We start from the raw sequence: 23190 nt of genomic DNA, 5'->3' as shown, positions 1-23190 counted from the left end.
CAATGCACGGAAGGAATAAGGAGACGTGATTGACAAGATTAAAATATACAACAACCAGTGTCTTCATCTCCCCGTACACAGTCAAAGAGATAGAAAGGAATTCACATTATACTAAAACCCCCCGTACTGATCTATAAAAATAAGTATGTAAACAAAAACAACACAAATAAAATAACCCTGGAAAGCCTTGGAACAGTGTTCATCAGATATAAAAACCCTGGTCCTCACCTACAAAGAAATTTGATGGTATCAGGAAGGGACAGCAACCCCCCAAAAGTAAAACTATTAGAACTTGTACAAAAATATTGTATGAATGGGCGTCAAGTTTCTTCAAATTTAACAGAAGAATCCAATGTGGCCCTTCTAATTTTTTCTAAGTTCAAACAGGCCGCTGTTTGAGAAAACCTATGGACGATAGCTGGTTCTGCCAGCTGAAGAGAATTTCTCCCCCAGCCATCAGGGTAGAGAAAGCGACCATCCGATTGGCAGAAGCCGGATGGTAACCTATGTCTGTTCCTAAAACTCCATAAAGAGCAGTGTCCTGGCAGGGGCATTTGATAGGGCTGTCGGGGGAGAGGGTGGTGGTTTAAACTAGTATGGTTGGGGACAGGGTTTCAAGTTAGGCAGGACAGCAGGGAGAGGGTTTGTAGACAAAGGAAAAAGGAACAGCTGGAAGTAATAAAAAGATGTTGTAGTGACAACTGTGAAAATGGTAGAGAGGAGGATAGGCAGAAGTTAGGATGTGGGAGATCCCTGAGATCTATTTATTTCAATGCGAGGAGCATAGTAAGGAAGTTGGAGGAGCTAAAGGCATTGATTGACACGTGGCATTATGATGTTATGGCCACTAGCGTGACACGGTTGAAGGAGGGTTGTGACTGACAGTTAAATATTCCTGCATTTTGCTGCTTTAGATGTGACAGAGTTGGTGGAGTAAGAGGGGGAAGTGTGGCATTACTTGTCAGGGAGGATATTACAGCGGTGCTGAGGCAAGATAGATTAGAGGGCTCATCGAGGGAGGCTGTGTGGGTAGAACTGAAAAATTAGAAGGGTGAGGTTACTATTATAGGGGTATATTTTAGGCCTCCAAATGGGGAACGGGAACTAGAGAGCAAATGTGCAAGGAAATAGGTGAGATGTGCAGTAGGAATAGGGTGGTGTTGGTTGGGGATTTCAATTTTCCCAACATAGATTGGGAGACCCAGTCAGTAAGAGGACAGGATGGAATAGTATTCATGCATTGTGTTCAGGATTGCTTTTAGCAGCAATATGTTGAGATGCCCACTAGAGGGGGAGCAGTGTTAGAACTGTTGTTTGGGAATGAAATGGGGCAGGTGACGGAGGTAAGCGTTGGAGAGAACTTCGGATCCAGTGATCATGGGTCCATTAGCTTTAACTTAATGATGGAAAGAGATAGGTCAGGTCCGAGGTTGAAGGACTTTGAGTGGATGAAGGTCAGATTTGGAGAAATGAGATGAGATTTGCAGAGAGTTGTGTGGGCTGATCTTTTTGTCAGTAAGGATGTAGAGGAAGTTTGGGGGGCATTCAGGGGTGAGATTTTGAGAGTACAGGCTCATTGTGTTCCAGTCAGGCCGAAAGGGAAGTCCAAAAGTTCAAGGGAGCTGTGGGTTTCTGGTGAAATTAAGAAGTTGGTTCAGGACATGAGGGAGGCCTATGTGAAATATAAAACACAGGGGAATGAGGAGATGTATGATCGTTACTTAGATTGCAGGAAGAACCTTAAGAGGGAAATTAGAAAAACAAAAAGAAGGTATGAGGAGTCTATAGCTAGTAAGGTGAAGGTAAATCCTCAGGGCTTTTACAGATACATGAACATTAAAAGGAGGATTAAGGATAGAGTAGGTCCACTGGATGATGGGACCGGTGGACTATATAAGGAACCGTATGAGATAGGAGAAATATTGAACAATTTTTTCTTGTCTGTATTCACGAGGGAAAGGGATATTGGGCTATATGAGATAAATGAGGCAAAGGAATTAGTTATGGAGAGGATAGGGATTAGTAAAGCAAGTGTTTTGGAGCTTCTAGCGTCAATAAAGGTGGATGTCACCTGGTCCTGATGGGATTTTTCTCAGAAATATAAGGGAGACAGGGAGCAAATAGCAGGGGCAGTGACGCGATTTTTCAAAGATCACTGGAGGAAGGTGTGGTATCATGTGATTGGAAGGTTGTGGATGTAGTTTTGTTGTTTAAAAAAGGCATTAGGTGTAGGCCAAGTAATTATTGGCTGGTAAGTTTGACTTCGGTGGTGGAGAAGGTTATGGAGGGTATTCTTCGAGATAGCAAATATGCATATCTGGATAGGCAGGGATTGATTAGGGGCACCCAGCATGGGTTGTAAAGGGAAAGTCATATTTGACAAATCTTGTTGAGTTTTTCGAGGAGGTGACAAAAAAGTGGATGAATGTAGGGTGGTTGATGTGATCTATTTGGATTTTAGTAAGGCTTTTGATAAGGTTCTGCATGGAAGATTAATAAGGAAGGTTCAGTCACTAGGGATTAATAGAGAGATTGTGAAATGGGTTCAGAGATGGCTGGAGGATAGACAGCAGAGAATCATGGTGGACAACTGTCTGTCAGGTTGGAAGCCTGTGACAAGTGGGGTGCCTCAGGGATTGGTGCTGGGTCCCTTGTTGTTTATCATTCATATCAGATTTAGAGGAGGGTGTAGTTAACTGGGTAAGTAAATATGCGGACACTGGCACTGTATTTTATCACAAATTGGGTTTTTTTCGGCGTGGAATAAAAGGCATTCAACATTTAATTATAATGGACGTAAGACTTAAAATGAAGCTGTCCGAGTTCCAAATTCCAATTTGTAATGATTGTGTTGGTGGTGGCCAGGAGGTCCATAACAGGTCCATAGCGGTAACCTGGAAATCTGACTCTTGCCTGAATACTGGGCAGTGGAGCAGGGAGATGCAAGCCTGTGGTCCCCTGGAGAAAGTTACCTACAACTTGAGGGGAAGTTATGGCACCTTTCAAAAAATTTGGCAGCCATATCTGAGACATATACGAGCACTGCTGTGAAAAAAGACAACTTTGCTTCGGGCCCTGGTCCGCCCTGGTTCCTCCCCAATATCTGGTGGGTGGGGGGGGAGGAGTGGGTCTACCTCAGTCCAGCCATGAAAAGCCAGCAAAAGAAAAATCGAGCCAATCACTTGGGCAGGCCAGACCCATAACCCCCCAGTATGATTTACTCCGTGTTTTGAACACTTTAATGCCTTAATTTTTTTCTTTTGTTGTCTAAGTGTTCAGTGTTTGAGGTCGAGGGAATGGGGTGGGGGGGGGGGAGAGAAAGGGGAAGGAGTGTTGTACTTGACTAAAAATTTGCATAGGTGGGATTAGGATAAGTTGTAATTGACACAGATTTGTAAAAACTGTTGGTGACGTTGTAAACTGTTGAGTTCAATTTTGAAAACTATAAATAAAATATTTTTAAAAAATGATAAAATAAGCTTTGTTTTAGATCAATGTGCCCAGCTGTAGGCTAAGTTAAGTGTCCTGAGCATAGTTAAGGTAGACTAGGCTAGGATGTTTGGTAGGTGCGGTATTCTTTTTCGACTCATGATTTTTACTTACGATGGATTTATCAGATTGTTATGCACCGCAAGATGATGAGCACCCGTCCTTTGATCTATGAAGACCAAAAGCTCTCTTCTACCTGTAATGTACCCTATCTGTACTACCAGATCTCTCTGCTATGGTTAGTGTGGCATTTAGCTCAATGCTGATCAGGACTGGAGTTTGAATCCCATGTTGTCTTTAAGGAGTTTACTCATTCTCCCCCGTGTCTGCGTGGGTTTCTTTCGGGTTTCCTCCCACCATTTAAAAAATTACTGGTTGTATAGGTCAATTGTGTGCCTTTGGGTGGCACAGGCCCATAGGCCAAAAGGCCCTGTAACCATGCTCTTTGTCTAAATTTAAAATTGACTGCACTCCTCAGTGCCCTACCATTTACTGTAAATGTCTCACACTTGTTCACATTGGACACATAATCAATGGATTATGCCTGCTACGTGCAGTCTGGTTTGTCAGTGGTGGGCATCAATGCAAACAATGGAAGATGGCCACCCACACTTTGGAATTTTGGAGGCTGACACCCCCAGGAAGTGAGAAGAACGGAAAGTGTACATGATTGGGACAGGGATAAGCAAATACTGCCTTCTCTCAAAGCAAGTAGGCCAGAAATTCCCAAGCTGGTGTGTCTCCTGAGTCACAGCGGGCAATGTTCAGAATGCAGTTGACCATCCAAGGCTATGATAGAAATGCTATTGAATTACATGTGCTTTATGGTAAGAGAAGGAAAGGTGGTGAATGTTAAGCATGTCTCTGGATGAAGTTAAGCTTCTTGAATGATGACGGGATCAGGCAAGGAAGTCTGCAGATGCTGGGGTCGAGTGAAACACACAGAGTCTGGGACTCCTTCATCTGCTCATCTCTTCCCAGAAATCAACCTGTGACTGCAGCAAATGCTGCATTAAAACCCACACCTCCTGCCACACTACCAAACAGATCTTCCAAGTGAAGCAGCACTTCACTTGTTGTGAATCTGCAGGGACCATCTACGGCATCTGGGGCACACCCAACGTGGCCTCCTCTGCATTGGTGAAATATTGCATGTAGACCGGGAGACCAGTTTGTTGAGCACCTTTGCTCTGTATGCTGGAAAGGCAAGGACTTCCAGTGGCCACCCATTCCAGTTTCATACACCATTACCACACCAACATATCTGCCCATGGCCTCGTACACTGCCAAGCTAAGGCCATCCACAAATTGGAGAAACAAATGTGACAGAATATAGAAATATTTTTGGGAGATAAACTGGGGCAGGTTTGCTAGTGTAGGTCACATACAAACACTTTAAAACAGATCTTATTTAAAATACTGGAGCTCTGCTCATGCTAGACATGTCGGGGCCTCAGCACCCTTGCAAAAACTTTGGAGAGTGCCCAAGAAACTTCACAAATGGATTATTGTTTACAAAAAGGCAACAGATTAAAGAGCTTGTTGGAGCTGCAGATTGGAAGGGAAATTGCTGTTCTAAGTGGGTCATATGGTTTTGCAAGCAGAGGGAGTCAAACAGGCTTTCTGTGCATGTGTGTGTGTGTGTGTGTGTGTGTGTGTGTGTGTGTGTGTGTGTGTGAGAGAGAGAGAGAGAGACAGAGAGAGAGAGAGACAGACAGACAGACAGACAGACAGAGACAGAGATCAGTTCTACAGTGTTACAGTCAGCAACAGCAGCTGGGACTGGAACAGGACAAGCTGGCAAGCTTGTGGAAATCCCCATTTGGAAGACAGGTTGTGAGTGCTTAGTTCAGCCTGGTCAAAGCCCTTGTGGTTCATGCAAGAGGAGTATTACGAGCTCCCATTTCATTTTGAGGGGCTATCACTTTAAGAGTTAGTGTAAGCTGCAGACATTCACAACCGTGGAGAGATAACAATCGGGTACAGACTGTGCTCAGCGTGGATACTTTGAAGAGGTGAGGAAATACGCTGCTTTTCCAGGGCCATGGGTGGAGAGAGTCATGTTACCAACACTTAAAGCAAAAGCACACTTTGTGAGCAGTAGCCATCTGAAGGAACACTGTGCTGGAGTGGCTCTGTGCGATGGACAATTTGGCTGATTCTCCCTGTCAACTACACCATGAACAAAGGGAAGGTCAGTTTTGAGGGCACTTTGAACCACACTGTGACCAAAAAAAAGGTCACTTCAACTGACCCATGCCTGGATGAACATTGGAAGTCACGCATTTTGTTTCCCCTACGCTAGAAAATGGGGAGTTGTGACAACCATTTGTTAGCAAGCAAGTCAACAAGGATCCATGAGTTTTCAGCAGTCTCTCTCACCTGTCTTTGTAATTACTTCTGGGCATCAGTTTAATAGCCTGAGTTTCAACACAGGGTTTCAAAGATGGACGTTCCAGAATTGTGCACAAGCTATAATGGTGTGGGTATTTTACACACACACACACACACACACACACACACATATATATATATATATATATATATATATATGTATAATTGGGATGAAGTTTAGATAAGTTATATTATTAGTGAATATTAATATGTAATTATTTAAAAAATAACGCTGTGTTGGTGAATTAATATTGCTGCTGGTCTGCAATGCAACCAGGCTCTTTCCAACCAGATGGCATTAACATTGATTTCCAATGTCCATTAACCTCCTCCCCCAGTCTCTCTCTTTCGCTGTCCCTCCAACTCTTCCAGCTCCCAGCCCTTTCCTTTCCTTCTTCCATCAGATCGCTACCCTTCCCCATCACCTCTGCTTTTTCTTTTCCACTCTCCCATCTGTATGCACCTGTGAGCCTGTGCTCCTCCTCCCCCTGCCCTTTCCTCTCATTCCCAAAATGTTTCATGCCTGTTTTTTGCTTGTACTTGATGAAGGGCCTGAAATACTGGCTACTCTTTTCTTCCAATGGATGCCGCAAAACCTGCTGTGTTTCTCCAGCACGTTTGCGTCTTGACGGATGAAGGAGTGGCACTCTAACTGAACTAGTGACCGGAATCCCAACACACCCCAGACTAATGATAAGTAGGAGGAAGGCTGTGCGAACTCCAGGTTAGTAGTCGGACAGTTTCTTATTGGATTTGGTCCTTTTGTTGGCATTTGTATAGGATTAGTGTAACCAGTCCATTGGCTGCCTAATTCTCAATGTAGAAATTAGATTTGGGCTTCTATGCTTGAAAGCACCATGTTCTGAGATGTCTTTTGGGGCAACGGAATTCTTGATGAGTTAGATTGAGACCCTACATCAATGCCTTGAGATGTTTCTTACATTTCAAACTCGATAACTGACCTTACTTCCTCCTCTGTCACGTGTCTCAATTCGACCAGGTTCTGGCAAAGGCTGAGTGCAAACCATCCGCAAGTTCCAGGAATGCAATGAGCTGGAGCCAAATGCTGTGCAATGCACAGGACGGCATGTTCAAAGTGCAACAGGCATCAGACCCTTGAAGAGTGCTTGAGGAAATGGAACGGGGAGAGGGAGTGATGCTTGTGGGTAATCACAAAGGACCAGCAGTTATGCTGAACCAGGCACGGTAAAGAAGGCCTGGATCTGAGGCAGATCTCAGCTCATTGAAACATTACTTGACGCCTTTGTCCTTCGTGGGCTTGGTGTTTGCACCAGCGGCATTTCTGCTCTTGGATGCCACTGTGACTCCATACAATAGCAAACACAATGTAATTAAGTACTGAATAAAGTTCTTCCATGATTAGCAAAATAAATTTTAATAAAAGATAATGGAACTTGGCCTGAGCTTGTGTTTCATACTTTCGTAATATCTCACGCTCAGTGTCAAGACCATTTCCAGTATAGTCATGCCGTTTAGTAATGAATTCTCTATTCCTCATCAAATACTTCCCATTTCAAAGTTTCTCGCTATCATTCAGAATTTTCAGCTTCCACGACAAGCTGAATAAAATTAAATGGATTCTCGTTCATGCTAAAAATAGTCAAAAAATGTAAAATTTCAGAAGTGATTCATGTTTCAAGGTATACCTCATAACATAAGATGATAATGTTCACTAGATTTTATTTTTAAGCCTCTGTGGAACAGTTAGGTTGCTCTCTTCCCTCTCTTCAAGTATTCCCTTCTTACAATTTATTCACATCATTTCACATCATCAGGTAATTTATAGACTACTGTAAGATTGACTTTAAAATTCTTTATGAGATAAATTTAATATGCTTCATGTGGAAATATACCAATAGTAACTGTAGATTTAACATGCAGTTTCGTTGTTAAATTCATAGTGTTAGATGCAGTTGACCAGTTGAGAGGTACTGGAGATTCCATTTTGTGAATGGTATGAATTTTCCTAAAAAAAATCTTGAATAAAATATCACTGCAGCTTTCTTTTGGTTTGCAGTTAATCTATGGGGGGAAATCTATCAGAGGGTTGTTATTTTTAAAATGTTAAAGTCCTTTTATTCTTTGATGGAATTCACAATCATTCATTGCTTTGTTGGGACAAGATACAGGCAATGTTCTAAGGGTTAATATTCGCTGACATTATTGTTCAGCAGCTGGCCAAAAAAAAATGTAGTCATTAAGCAAATGTTAAAAAAAAGCTTCAAACCTTGCCTTTTCTTTCCATTATTCATGAGAGGGTTAAAATCAATTTGTTAGACTAGCCCAAAACAGCACACAGTTTGGGTGTGGCAGATCACTTCATTAAATGTCTGATGCTCTTGTAGCATTTTTCTACCTTTTCCAGATACATAACATAGATGAAAATGTTTCTTATTTTTGGTAGAATGGAATAATTAATTTGAACTGTTTTCATGACTGCTTTGCCACTTGCCTTTTTAATTGATTTTTCCCAAAGATACAAAGTATTCTTTTAAACATTATGCCAAGATTCTGAATATGTGCTACAAGATGCTTAAAGACATTCAGTACTTCAATTGTTAATACTCCAGAAATGTGAACACTAAGACAGTGGCCACTGAGGGTGCAGAAGAGATGTTTAATATTTAATGAGCTGTCTGGGAGTGGTGGCATGGGTGGGTGGGCGGGTGGTGGGGGTTGGGAGGGTGAACTGGTAGGAGAGTATCAGCAGTATTTGACGGTGCAGCTGTCGACAGTGCCTGGGTGTGCGAGAGAGAGAGAGAGAGAGGGGGGTGTGAGAGAGAGAGGAAGAGAGGGAGTGAGAGAGCAGCAAGAGAATAGGAAGGGAGAGGAAAAGAAAGGGATACAGGCATCATGTTGTGCTGCATTAGAAGAACTAAACAGGTACAACAACTTGTGTTTTTCAGTTCTTGAAGCAACATTTTTGCAGTGATTTATCTTTTTATGAGTAGAAATTGAAATACTTATTGCAATATAAATGTCTCAAATTTAAGACTGGGGGAAAATGGCTTGATATAAAATTTTGTGACTTCAATACATGGTATGTTTGCATGGCCATTGTTTAGTTGAAGATTACATTCTGAAATGGGAAATTTGGAAAAAAAAATGCATGATGCTTTGTATGTTATAGTGCTTTGTTTTATTTTAGTCAGATCTGATAATAAAATCCATTCCAGTGAACCATTGCACCTTTTAATGATAACAAGTGAATTCGGGCATTGAAAGATTATTACAATTCATGTTTGATTTGGAATTTCTGACTGTTATATTTTAAGAATTGTTTTTTTGTAGTAAAAATGAGTTAAAATACCTGAAATGCATCAGGTTCTGCACATCATTTGGATGCTGCCAGTCCTTCATTTGAAAATGCCTTTTGGCTTGACATTCAACAAGCATAATACTCAGTCTCTGGGATTTTAGCCAATGGCCGATTTAAATTACATATTAGTTGTAAACAGCTAAGAATTAGAACAAATGTACCTAAAACAATCACAATATTGTGAACAAAGGTCATTGCTGTTGCACTAACAAAAAGAGAATTAGATGATATGGACACTGTGTGCTGCAATGTTCAAGATAATTTTTTTGTTCAGGCTATTTTGTTCAGCTAATTGACTGAATCTTTCACTGAATCTTTCGACCTGTGATAGTCTGGCTTGGCTGCAGAGGTCCAGCTTTGGGAGGGGCACCGAGTGTGTAAGACTAGCTAGCCCTGTAGACTGGCCCTTGTGGTGTAGTCTTTGCTAACTCTCCTTTGTCCTGGTTGCTTATTTTAGGTGAACAAAAATGGTAGGATAGTTTCCAATTAATGCATGAAAGAAAATACTTTGTACAATCATCCTAAAAAAAATTGAGTGGGTAAAAATGAACTGAAGAAAACAAAAGAACAATGTCCAACCATATATGAAAGGATGTTCAGACCTTCATTTCACTTTGACATTGGAGAAATGGATTTTTTTTGGCCATCATTGTATTTTATGAAATAATGGTCTTTGCAAGAAGTGAAAAGACAATTTTTTTTGGTGGGGGAGGGAGGGGGGAAATCATCTCATGGACAAGTGACCTATGGCAACTTTATAATCAGGATTTGGATGGTTGATCACAGCCTGATAGGTCTTAGTCTAGTTATTGAATACTTGACAACCAATTACTGTATTTTTTTCAATAATTGTGCTGAAATATTCTTGAAAAGCTTAGTTTTAAAATTAACCTGAATTTTTGACTCAGTTTAGATTACAAAATAGAATTTTCTTTTCTCCTTTATTCAATTAAAGCAAGGTTTTTTGTTCGAATTTACAATGGAAGTTTCATTGTAAAATGATGGATAGCGGTAAAATTAAATTTGGAATCTGATGCTGCCAGTGTTCTTTAAAGTGTATCCATTACCTCACCCGAAAATCAGATGATATTATCTTTGAAATCAGATTTGCTAAAGGGTGATGCACGATTGTACAAACATCAACCTTCTCAATCTCTTCAAAATCTAATTTGTAAATTGCAAGGAAAACTGTCTTCCAAAAATCTGAATTTAAAATGAGAAGAGATCATTTATATTTTTAAACATAATATACACAAATTAATCTTATGAATAGAAGCACTTAAAACATTTGAGCAGCAACTCTGTATTATGTATTCCACATTGGCTAATTAATGTGGACAATTTGGAAAGATTGTATTTTAGTAACTATATTATCATACCACTAAAAGGCTTTGACTGCAATAAAATAGGAAGTGTACATTGAGTGGTGTTTTTTTTTGTTTTATGTCTGAATTAAACCCTGTATTTATTAATCATCAATAATGCAGAGCAGGGTGTTCATTAGTTGCTATTTCAATTCATCCCCTATGGTTTGAACTGGCTTCTATTCAGGTGGTTGGGATGTTCAACCAATATTTAACTGTCCTCAGCACTGTCAATATATATTTATGAAATTGCTTTGTTCTGTACTAGGAAATGCCTTTTGATTGCTGCCTTTAATGTTAATGTTAAGACAGGCATCAGCAATAGCTCAAAGCATCGAAATGTAATGATGACGGCCGAATTTTTAAGAGTTCCTAATATTAAGCAGCCGGGGAGGCTTTTGATTTAACAGATAGAAAAGTTTATTATTCATTTCTTTAATGTCTGCCAAAGGGACCACTCACAAAGAAAGCAAGAGACTGACTTCTGGGCCATCTTAATGTCATTACAGTCTAATTGTTATTCCTGTTAGAATGAGGATGTAGGGAGTACTTGCAGTTTCTGGAAGAAAGTGGGTTGACAGACCTCTTGGGAATTTGCATCATCATTTCTGAAACCTGCTGCTGATGTCAACCTTTGTGCTATATCATGAGCTTTTGTTACACAATAGATGTAATGTGTTGCTTACGTATCCAAAGTTAATACATAAATACTTCAAGCAAAAAATGTCATAATGTCCTTTGTGTGCTGGTGTAGCCTGAGTGTAATATCACAGGTAAAAATTGATGGTTTCTGATTTATCAAGTGGTTTTTTTCTGTGTAACATTCTAAATTAATCAGTTTAAAATATTGCAGATCTTTGTATCCAAAACCATGCAATCGTTTGAAATCTATACAGAATATTAAACGGTAAACATTTGCAAAGCTGGAAGTCTAATGCCAATCTCTGAACAGTTTTTTTTTAAGAAGCCTTGGCCCACAGACAGACAGAAACTATGCTTCACATTTTCTGTTGCCAACTTGTGGAGTACAGAGTGTAGGGAAAACCTTGAACTCTTTTGTATTTTGCCCAACTTCATCCCCCAACACAAGATACAAATAATGCATCAAGAATTGCCAGAAAAAGAAAACAATCTGTGCAAAAGCTTTAATGCCCTGTAATATGCAATCCAACAATTGCCAGCACCATCCATAATTAAATGGGAGAGGCAGCTCTAAGATATGCTGAGCTGGGCTTTTCAAAATCTTATTATTGATTAATCCTGTTTGATTTCAACTTGAATACTTTAACCATGAGCACCATGTGATTTTTCACCATTAATTAAGTATAATTAATATTTGAGTTTTGTTAAATTTTTTTTCAATTGACATTTTCAATGGCTTGGATGTTTAATTTATAAAAATATATCGCTAAACCACAGCCGGTCATGCGCCATTGAGTGGTCGTTTAGGAGCAGTGACTTTTCACTGTCTAGGTAGACACATAAAGGGAAACAGACAACTGCAATAAACTCTATTTTATGTCTCTGGTTTCTAATTATATTGGAAAACACATCCCAGTTGAGGGCAGACGCCTCCCAGTGGGAGGGAAAGAAAAGTTAGTTGTGTGTCTTCTGGCCGACAGCCAAGATGTACATTATTGGAGACCTGGAAGTATGCTGCTCTTATAAGGTGTGTCCCTCCGGCAAAGGGAGAGAATTAGGAGGACAAAGAAGGCATTAAATCTTTATAAGAGGATGTGCATATTTAAGAGGAAAGAAAATCAAAATGGGTTTAAAATTAATGAAATTCTGCTTTATATTTTTTGGCTGATAGAATTTTTAAAAATAGACTATAATTGAAGGTGGGATTTTATTTCGAGAACGTATTTTTGTCCCCCCTGGTGAATAAGTGAATTTAAACTTCATCAGACATTCTAAATAATGAAATCCACCGTCTTAATTTTCAAATTGGCTTCACTCTCATTTCCTGAAGCTTTTTTTGTTTGGAAAGCTTTTACTTGTGGTTTCCTGTCAAGGAAAACTGCTTGAATTGATATTTAAGTATCTGCAGAAGAAGATGCAAAGCAATGATTATATAAAGGATACTGAACCTGGCACTGAGTGTTTGGAAGACTGACATTTGAAATCTGTTTAAAGAGATTAGGCAATTATTCTCTGTGGCAAGATTTTGGTTTTACTGAATAAACTCGCGACTGGTGATGGGGCGAGGTTTTAACTGTTCTCGCTGTTTTCCTTCATCAAGATAAAGTGAGCTTGTTCTTTAATGTTAATGTAATTAATTGAAGCTTCCAAATGATTTTTGAGTCCTGAATTTAGACACAAAATCTATTTTTCTAGATGATCCTTTATTCTGTATTACTGCTTCAGTCACAAGCGTTAAGCTGATTGGACATCGCCTATGAAGGCTGCCACAGACTGTACATCCCCAATGCTGTTTCACCTCATTCTACACAAAAAAATTTCTTTTTCACCACAAAACATTTTTGAAACATGATATCAGTGTTCCCATGGATATATTTCAGATTCATGAACAATTGACACCTTGTGTTACTTGGCTTCAGAATCCGGAGAAAGGCTGGTTTTAGTCAAAACCAAATGAGCTGCTCCACTCAATCCAACGCCCACCTTGCTTGAATTGGTTCTTCTGAGGATGCAAATAGTCGATCGTCATTTTTCGGATGGAGTCCAATGCCTTTCACAGATGTTTACAAGCATAAAGACTCCCTGGTTGCCATTTTAACTTTGTTCTTTTTTTTAGATGCACTCTTAATTTTTAATTTTCGTGAGATTTTAATTTTCCACATCTCACTAACTGCCTTGTGGAGTATGAATTTTCATATGAAGCACGTCTCCTTCTGGAGATATTTTAGCTTTTGGGTGAAACCCCTGATCTATATTGAGTGAAAAAGGTGGGGGAAATCATGCTTGGGTATCAGTTTGAAGGATCTCTATTCTGATCTCTCTGTATTTCACTGCCTCCGATCTCAAAGTTCAGGGTGTTTGAACCTCATTACTGCTTGTCACCAACTTCTCAACTGTGTGACCCTGAGTTACCCATTGTATTTTCTATTTCACTGATGATCCAACATCTCACTAGAACATGGGGCCACTCAGTCAGGGCAGATTATTGCAGGGGAGCCCTGTGTCGAGAGGAGATCACCATGTCAAGATTCCTCTATCGTAATGTGATAGTAGAGAACATAATTTTAAATGAAATTGCCTTTTGCCCGCTGTCAGGCAATGAGTTGCCTTTCAGAAAGAGAGAAAGAGAAATAGACAGCACACCCAATGCAGCCTTTTATACAGCTTGCCCATGGGAAGAGGACAGTTACATTCACATTCCTTCCTACTGATTTCTGGAAGTTGGGGACTCTTTGGGAACTCTTGTTGAGGATCCCTTGGGGAAGCCTTTGAGTCCCTTTCTCGTGCATGCTTCGCTGTTTATTTTGACCAATGCCAGGATTTTTAAGCAAGAAATCTGATTGGATGTCAGTGTCATACCTCGTATCTATTAAATGCATCAAAAGAGTAAGTTTTCTTTATTGTTGTGTTGCCAAGATGCAGTGAAAATCTTAGTTCTGACAATTCACCCGTTTTTCCAGTGAAGCAAAGGCAAGAGTCAAGATGGAATCTGCCAATAAGGCCAACCATTCTTAATGGTCTTAATCTAACTTAAATCCATTTCTGGATGAAAGCACAGAGTGAATAGTTAGTGGGTATATCAGCAGCTGTTGGTCTGTCCAAATGGTTCCCTCAGGTGGTTTCAGTTTGAAGGCCGGAGGTTTCACTCTGGAGCATTGAAACTGTTTCCAGCTCAAAAAAGAATTTATAAAACTCATTTCTCAAGTCCTGATCTATATTGTTGCTGGAAACATTGTTGTCCCTGGTCAGAGGGACTCCCACCAAGGGAGTCTCAATGATGTCATCAAGATTCATGATGCACACTGGACCTTTAAGAGTTTGTCTGGATGTTTTCTTGAGGAACCGAATATGGGCAGCAAAGTTGGCGTAGTGGTTCACTCACTGCCTTTACAGCGCCAACGATTGGGGTGGGGGTTCAAATCCCACACTGTCTATAACAGTGGTTCTCAACCTTTCTCTTTCCATTCACATCCCACTTTAAGCTATCCCTGTGCCATCGATGCTCTGTGATTAGTCAGGGGCTGCTTAAGGTGGGATGCGAGTGGGAAGGGAAGGTTGAGAATCATTGCTTTAGACCCAATTATCACTGAAATATTTGCTTGAGAAAAATTGTCATTGGCCTATTGGAGTTCTGAAACCTTGCACAGAACGAGTCAATGAGGTACCATTAAATCAGTGGTTTTTCAATCCTTTTTCTTCCAACCCACATCCCTCCTTAAGCCAACCCTTATTAATCATAGAGCACCTAAAGTGGCATGTGATTGGAAAGAAACAGTTTGAGAACCACTGAGCTATAAGGAGTTTCTCCCCATACCTGTGTGGCCATTCAAAACATTGGCTGTAACTTGGGTGACATGGGCTTGTGGGCAAAAATGGCCGGTTACCATGCTGTATGATGGAAAATAAAAACTTTTTTTTAAATTTAAATAGTTAGCATTGAGGTCAGCATAATGCCATGATAGTGGCAGCAACCCGGGGTCGAATCCAACACTGTCTGTAAAACGTTTGTATGTTGTCTCCATAACTTCCGAGGGTAGGTGCTCCTCTGGTTGCCTCTCACCCTACATGAACATATGGGGTTTGTAGGGTAATTGGTGTATTTGAGTGGCATGGGCTTGTGAGCAGCAAGGGCCTGTTACAGCACTGTATATCTAAGAAAAGCATATTGAAAGCCTTCATTAGCTGAGGTGAATACGTATAACTAAAACAGTGGGAAGATACTATTTATTGTCCTCTATTCAAACAGAAATATAATATTACATGAAGTTGCCTTTAGTCTAACATAGCCATAGTACACTACAGCACAGAAACAAGCCCCTTCGGCCCTTCTAGTCTGTGGAGAAAGGCAAAGATAAGGCAGACAAAGATTCACCATTAGCATTTCCCAGCACCCCTTGTAGTCAGAGAAAGCTAAGCAGTTGCCACATGCCTGTGGATTGGCCTCCAGCAGTCCAGCCACCTGTGCAACTGTACAAGACTCTAGTTCAGTCACCACTCCCCCCCAAGCCCAGATCCAACCTTCTGACATGATGAGGAAGCTTTCAGCACCCGATGCCCTTTGGGACCATCCTCTCGAATCCCGGTTCCAATGCCTGTTTCTCCAGCAGCCCACAGCGTGGTGCGAGTCCTTGGACCTTGAGTCGCTGGCAGCCCACAGCCTCTGGGGGGGGGGGGGGTTCCTCGCCTGCAGTACACCATCAACTCATCACCTGTGTATGCCCTTCATCCGCAGAGCCCCCTCAGTGGTCTGCTGCTGTGGTCGCTATCCTTCGGGTCATCTCCTCAATGGGTGGGGAGATCTCCCCAATACTGGTGCGCTGTACCAGTCTACTTCTCCCTTGGAGCCTGAAACCCCTCGAGACCACTGCTGAACACAGACGCTGCCATTTTGAGCCCAGAGCATGCAATCACAGGATTTTAAATGAAGCCTTTTCCAGGCTGTTTAAAATAGTCAGGCAGAGCGGTAGGACCCCACAGAGGAGCACTGTGTCTCCACTCCCCACTCTCCCTCGGTCCACACCGATGGTATTGCTTCAGCTCTGGCAAGGCCAGTATTTCATATTTAGTTATAATTTTTACATACTTATAATTTGCAAGTGTGAAGGGTAAAGACGAAATTATTTGCTGCCAAATTGATGTAGTTAGAATGGTGCCATCATTTTCCTATGGGGGGGGGGGGGGTCTTCGCCTCCATATCGAAGCTTTGAATTGATTTAAATTGAATGTTCCATATTAAATATTTGAAGATGGCGTCACTACCGGAGCTTCTGTAATGGCAGTGCTACACTGGTGCAGACCCAAAGTGAGCGAGGAGAGATATGTTGCTCTCACGGGGTCCAACAACCCAGTCGACTGCAGTCAGCTCCACTGATTTAAATCAAATCAGTTTGATTTAAAATCCCATGACTCCGGGGTCTGCGCCCAAGATGGCGGCGCCTGTGATTGGCAGCAGCCACAAGGGGTTGTAGACTCCAAGAGAGTGGAGGACTGGTGCAGAGCAGCAGAAAATGGGGACGCCATCCGCCGTCTGAGAAGGAGAAGCAGAGATGACCTATGGTGCGGTGACCACGGCAATGGACCAGCAAGGGGGCTCTGCGGCTGAAAGACCCACATACGTGGCGGGCTGCTGGTGACTCAGGGCGAGGAATGCACGTAGGCTGTGGGCTGCTGGAGGCTGTGGTCGGGGGACTGACTTGTAACTGTCTGAATGAGTGTCAGATATTGGAACCGAGGTGCAACAGGGTGCCAAAGGCACTGAGGGGTTCTTGACCATGTTGGAGATTCGGATCTGGTTGCCAATGGTTTGAACTGAACTCTGTGTGGCTGCGGAAGCACTGGAGGTGAATCTACAGACACTCCGTAACTCTGGAGGAAACTCTCTTTTGCTTCTCTTTCTCTGACTGTGAGAGGATTCTCAGGCAATTTCTGCTGATGGCGAATCTGCCTTACAGCGGGCAATAGGCAACTTCATATAATATGACACTGCTTCATTACAATGACTATAAATTGAATCTTGAATATTACCCCTAATAACCTATGACCAAAATGAAAGAAGACAAAAGTCTAGATAAAGTTAAGCCATCACTTGAAACAAGTGAAGGAATCTATTGAAAATTTTAAATGTCTATGTTTTCCAAAGGCTATTAACATCAGTGTATGTCATTTTATTCAAATTATTTCAAGTCTGTATGAAGAATAAAGCATTTACAAATCGATAAAAGTATTAAAGTAAAAGAACTTGAAGGAAATGCTTCTATTCTGCAAGGTGACAACTGAATGGGATCAATTGTCCTGCAGCAACTATCTGGTGTAGGATTGGAGGAGTGGATTCCTTTGAGTGGTGGGACAGGGGAGGGAAACTAAGCTTCAAAGGTTCCTTTTCCATGTATCTATTGTTCATCCACAGGACAGAGTGGCCCCTGTTCTGCTGTGGCTACCCAGCAGACCCCCATCTTACAGCAGGTTGCTGAAGTCAGTGACTAACTTGTGAGTTAGGTGAACTCACATTAGCCAAAAATTGAAGCTGAAGAGAGAACTTTTACTGACTTCGAACATGCAGCATGAGCTACATTGTCATATGCTTCATATATGAACAGCAGAGGTTTGGAAGGATCTCATAACCTGAACGTGGGGAACTGTGATAACTCACACATAATGCTTTCTCGAGGTCTTGTATGCCAGGGAGACCACCTTGCGGAATAGTGACTTGCATCAACATTGCTGGAGTTTTTCTCTAGTCCTCATTCTCTCAGGCCAAGTGAAATGCAAAAACAATTTGGACGAAATGCAAAGAAAGATTGAGTAAACTGGGTCTTTATTCATTGGAGCGTAGAAGGTTGAGGGAACATTTAATAGAGGTACTTAAAATTATGAGGGGAATAGATAGAGTAGGTGTGAATAGGCTCTTCCCCTTGAGGGTAGGAGAGATTGGAATGAGGGGTCATAAGTTAAGGGTTAGGGGGAAAAACCATAAGAGGAAGGTTCTTCACTCAGAGAGTGGTGGCTGAGTGGAATGACCTTCCAGAAAAGGTGGTTGCAGCAGGATCAATTTTGTCAGTTAAGAGAAGGTTGGATGAGTGCATGGATGTGAGATAATTGGAGGGTTATGGACAAGGAGCAGGTAAGTGGGACTAGTGGAGTTCACTTAAATTGGTGAGGACTAGAGGGGTCGAGATGGCCTGTTTCCACACTGTAATTGCTATATGGTTATATGGAAACCACTTGTCATTTTGAAACACCCAAATCGATCTTCACTACACACTATTGAAGAATTTGTTCAATTTGTATTGTTTGGGTAAATCTTTGTGTGAAACAGTTAACATTATTTTTCCTTGCTCTTTTCTGAACGTGATTTTATTTGTGACTGTTAGTGTTCTCTGAAACCTTGCCCTTGGACCTGCATGCTCCTTCAGACCATCTGCCACTTGTTCCCTCAAATCACACCTGCTTCTTGCCCACCAAGTTGTCACCGCTCAGTTGAACATAGACATTCAGGAGAGAGAGCAACTTGTTTTCTTTCCAGGGCTAAAGTAGAGATGGGGTGGCAGGTGCCAGCTGGGATGGATGGGTAGATTTGGATGCCCTGTGCTTCTTCCGCAACTTGGTTTGGCTTGTCATGATCAAATGTTCGTCTTAAGGTTTGAATAAAATCACCCAAAATTCCCTCTCTACTTTCAGTGATTAGAACAGTGGTTCTCAACCTTTTTCTTTCCACTCACATCCCACTTTAAGTATTCCCTATGCCATCTGTGGTCTGGGATGTGGGTGGAAAGTAAAAGTTTGAAAACCACTGTTTTAATTGTCCCTAATTGACTCATTATGTGCACGGTTTCATAACTCCAAAGGAAATAGCCCAATGACAATTTTTCTCAAGGAAAATATTTCAGTAACAATAGGGTCTAGAGCAGTGATTCTCAGCCTTTCTTTCTCACTCACATCCCACCTTAAGCATTCCCTTACTAATCACAGAGCACCGATGGCATAGGGATTACTTAAGGTGGGATGTGAGTGGAAAGAAAAAAGGTTGACAATCACTAGATTAAAACTTTCTGAGAAGCAGTGGTGGTGTGGCCTTTCTTTCCCCCCCCCCCAGGAGTCTTTGAGGACATCTTTGAACCTTTACCTCTATCCACCACTAATCTCATTCCATGATAGAGCATACAATCAAAGTATCTTCTTGAGGAATCCAATGTCAGATATGCAAATGTTATGGTCTGCCCCACAGGGCTGACCTTGTTTAATGAGGTGAATATGATAGACTACAACTGGACATGACATTGGCCTACCTATCTTTTCAGGGACCATGTCAATGATATTGCTGTACAGGAACATGATGTCAGGTGATGCCTGCATAAACAGAATTCATTAGAGTGGTTAGCTCCTTCTTGGGTGCAAGGTGACACACTAGAGTGTGAGTTTTGACTTGGAACATTGATTTTTGCATTGTCTTGTGTTTTTGCTCGTTAACGAAGGGATACTGCAGCAGTGGGAAGAGCTGAGGGAAGGTGTGATTCCCTTGAAGCTCTTTCCTTCCTATTCCTGCTCTTTCATCTGATCCCAGCTGATCACTGCAAAGCTGGGTGGAAACGCTCCTGGTGCTCATACCGTTTAGCCGAAGATTTCCCATGAAATTTGCCAGTTCTTCCATTGAGTGCAATGTCATTGGTGTTCTCAGTCAGACTCTTTGCGGAAAATGGCTTTCATCCTTCATGAGCTGTCCAGATATATGTCCATAGGCTTCCCACTGGCATCATGGTGTCAGTGGACAGCGCACTGTTTTATTTAGATTAGAGTGAGCTGAATTTTGATTCCAGAAGGTTTGCAATCATCTTCAGCCAGAAATTCCTGAGTCCTTTTAATGTCACCATTGAACTTGTAATTCCAAGTTCCAGTCTTCAGCCAAGCAATGACTGAGAGAATTGGATAGAAACATATCGCTGAGGTGCATGAACAATGGCAAAGGCATATGTTCCAAAACTTGGTGATTCAGAGAAATCTCTTCCAGTCATACAGTAACCCTGGTATTCCACTTGAGTATAAATAGCCCACGACTTTGCCACATTGGCAGGGCACATCCACCAAGACAATTAGACCTCTATAAGCCTACTTTCAATGATCAAATTAATGGAAAGTGTCATCAAGAGGACCATCAAGTGGCACTTGATCAACAATTAAGTTGTAGCTGATGTTCACTTTGCCAAACATCATTTTACCTCAGTCCAAATGCAGACAGAAAGCTGAGATCCAGAACTGAGATCAAAGTACCAGCCTTTGAGTTTGCGTTGGCATTTAGGGGATTGTTATTTCGTTGGGAACAAGGAGGATCATGGGGTGCAATGGTTCAGCTAGCACGGAAGAGAAGAACAATTACTGGAAATTAATTATCCCAATGCCAGGACTTTGCTGCCAGATCGTCTCGCTGTCTGAAGCTGAATCATCTTGGAGCAGCTTTATTAATGACGTTTCCTTGACAAGGTCAGAAGTAGAGATTCTTTCTGATGATTCCAAGATGTTCAATTTCAATCAATCTCCAATAACCAGATGAACAAAGCTTAAAAATTATGAACTGATATGATATAAGTGCTTCATGAATGGTGGAACATAATACCAATTGGCATCGATATGCAGGGCAACAAATTTTGGTGTATGATGATCTCAGTGGTTCTCAACCTTTTTAATCACACACCACATTATGCAATCCCTTACTAACCACAGATATTTTAAAATAAAAATAAATCTGCAATAAAACATTTGAAAAAATTAAATAAATTGAGATTTTTGACATTGATCAATTTGGCATCGTTTAACTTGGACTTTTGACAGATTAGTAAACTCTTAATCCAAAAGCATGTGTTGGGAAGAAAGGTGGGATGTGTGGGTTAACGTGTGAGTTTTGGAATTGTTCATGATGGGTTATTGTGTGTGTTGTAGCAAGCTGCACTGATCCACAGGCGAACCAGGTAACGGAGGTGCAGGCTTGCACTGGGCTGACATCATCAATGATCCCAGTTGGGGGGGGGGGGCGCAAAGGGTCATGGGGGTATTGCTGATAAGCTCTCAGAGAGTTCCAGTAAAGTCAGCTGGTTGGGTCAACTCACTCACAGCTTCTGTGTGTGTGTTTTTTTTTCTCTTGTTCGCTGCACAGCACACCCACTGTAATGCACGTCGAAAGAACCAAAGACTTGTTGATCCAAACCAAGGCTTTTATTAACTAAAAGACTGGAGCATATCACAAGTAGGTCGACCAGTCCAGAATGACCTAGTCTGGCTAGGAGCAATCCTTTAAGACCTGCCAGTAGGTGTGGCTACACTCTCAGTCATTCTACACTACCATCTGTACATCTGTACATATACACATTGGTGATAGAATCTGTCCTACCTCACCCACCACAGTGCATTAATTTTGAAAGTGTTTGAAATGGCTATGTGCATGCATTTGTCATCATGATGTTTCTATGTGGCGTCTGTGTCCGTGTGTGCATGCACTTGAGAAAAATGTGCAAGCTTGCTTTGAATTTCAGAAAATTCATGTTAGATGTTCTTGCATGTGGGATGTTTGTTTGTGAGGAGGGGTTCCTTTAGCAATATGCAACATATCTTGGTGGAGCTTTGAATATACCTTGTGATTTGCATTTGTGAGTAAAGTATAGAGAACCAGTTCCTTAATATCCCCCACACTGTCGACAGATGTGGAATCACTGGGAATAGGATTGTCATAAAATCATCCCATAAAGATCTCAAGGTTTCATTCAATTGTGTCATTATTTTACATTCAGGACATGATGGTAGACTAATAAATTGCAATTGGCATCTTGGCAATGGTTTTACTGGCGGAAGTTGTTTGTTGAATATTTCATGGAGGAACAATTAGCAGGGCGTCGGGACTCTCTGAAATTCATTAAAGGGAAATTCCATGGACCTCAGCAGAACGTCTGGCTGCTAAGTGCCATGAAGTGTACATATTTATAACCTCTGTTCCTCCTCCTGGCCTCCTTCCCACGCGGTGGGTTCAATCCCCATCACGGCTGACAAAACGACATAAAGATGCATACATTGAGTCTGCCTTGAGCATTTCCCTTTTCAGTCTCTGAAACGTAGCAACCTTGAGCACATTTAAAAGGATCTGTTTTTGCAACCTGACTCAATTAACCCTGTGTTTATGCTTGGTAACATATCTCTCTGCAGTGCCTAGGCTGCACAGTCTGAGCAAACCTCTTGTATCTGAATGCCTTCAAGCATGATTATTTTTTGTATTGTTTAGACTACTTAATTTTTAATGTTCATAATTTTTCCAGTACGTGTGTGTGATGTGGAGGCCAGGGAGGAGTGGGTTTACAAATGTTAAGAAAAAATTAAAACAACAAAAATCAATTTTAACTTGCCTCCAAAGTTGCCCACCTATTTTAAATATAGTATATGTCAGATACTTAACAGCCAACCATCCCATCCCATCCCCCCCGCCCCCCCCCCCCCACCCCCACCAACCCCACACCTGGACTGTATTCTCCTGAAACTGCATTTGCTTCCCCACAATTTGGTCCAAATGTCCACCTCCTTCTCCAATATGACCCCAGCATCCTTCCCTCATCCGACCTCGCATCACACTACTCATACTTTCACCGTTGTCTGGCCCCCTCCACCTGGCAAGCCACACCATTATTATTGGAATACAAGCACTGCTTTGTCAATTTCACTGCAGAAAGAAAGAAACGCTGCCAAAAAATTGGAAAAAACGAGATCCATGGCTAGATTTCAATAACAGTTAAATACATATGTTAATGCAGAATGAAAAACTCATCTCTTATGAATTGGCCTATTTCCTAAAATATCCATACCAGCCCTTCCTTTGTTATAGGCCCAACTTATTCACACCGATCAAGATGTCCCACTTGCCTGTGTTTGGCCCAGATCCCTCTAAACCCATTGTAGTGCACTACCAGTAACCACCAAGACTAGGCAGAG

At 41.5% G+C, this 23190-nt stretch overlaps 1 protein-coding gene across 1 annotated transcript in view; it reads left to right on the top strand.

Annotated features, from left to right (window-relative positions):
* Positions 1 to 8648: 8648 nt before the first annotated feature.
* The window catches only part of gap43 (growth associated protein 43), a 240594-nt gene continuing 226052 nt past the window's right edge, over positions 8649 to 23190 (top strand). The window contains exon 1 of the mRNA XM_069890221.1: positions 8649 to 8787. Within this exon, the coding sequence (XP_069746322.1) occupies positions 8758 to 8787 (30 nt within the window). The 5' untranslated portion in view covers positions 8649 to 8757. The remainder of the gene's footprint in view (positions 8788 to 23190) is intronic.

The sequence above is a fragment of the Narcine bancroftii genome, chromosome 7 (genome assembly GCF_036971445.1).
Source record: "Narcine bancroftii isolate sNarBan1 chromosome 7, sNarBan1.hap1, whole genome shotgun sequence".
Lineage (NCBI taxonomy): Eukaryota > Metazoa > Chordata > Chondrichthyes > Torpediniformes > Narcinidae > Narcine > Narcine bancroftii.
This window is presented reverse-complemented; position numbering and strand designations above follow the sequence as displayed.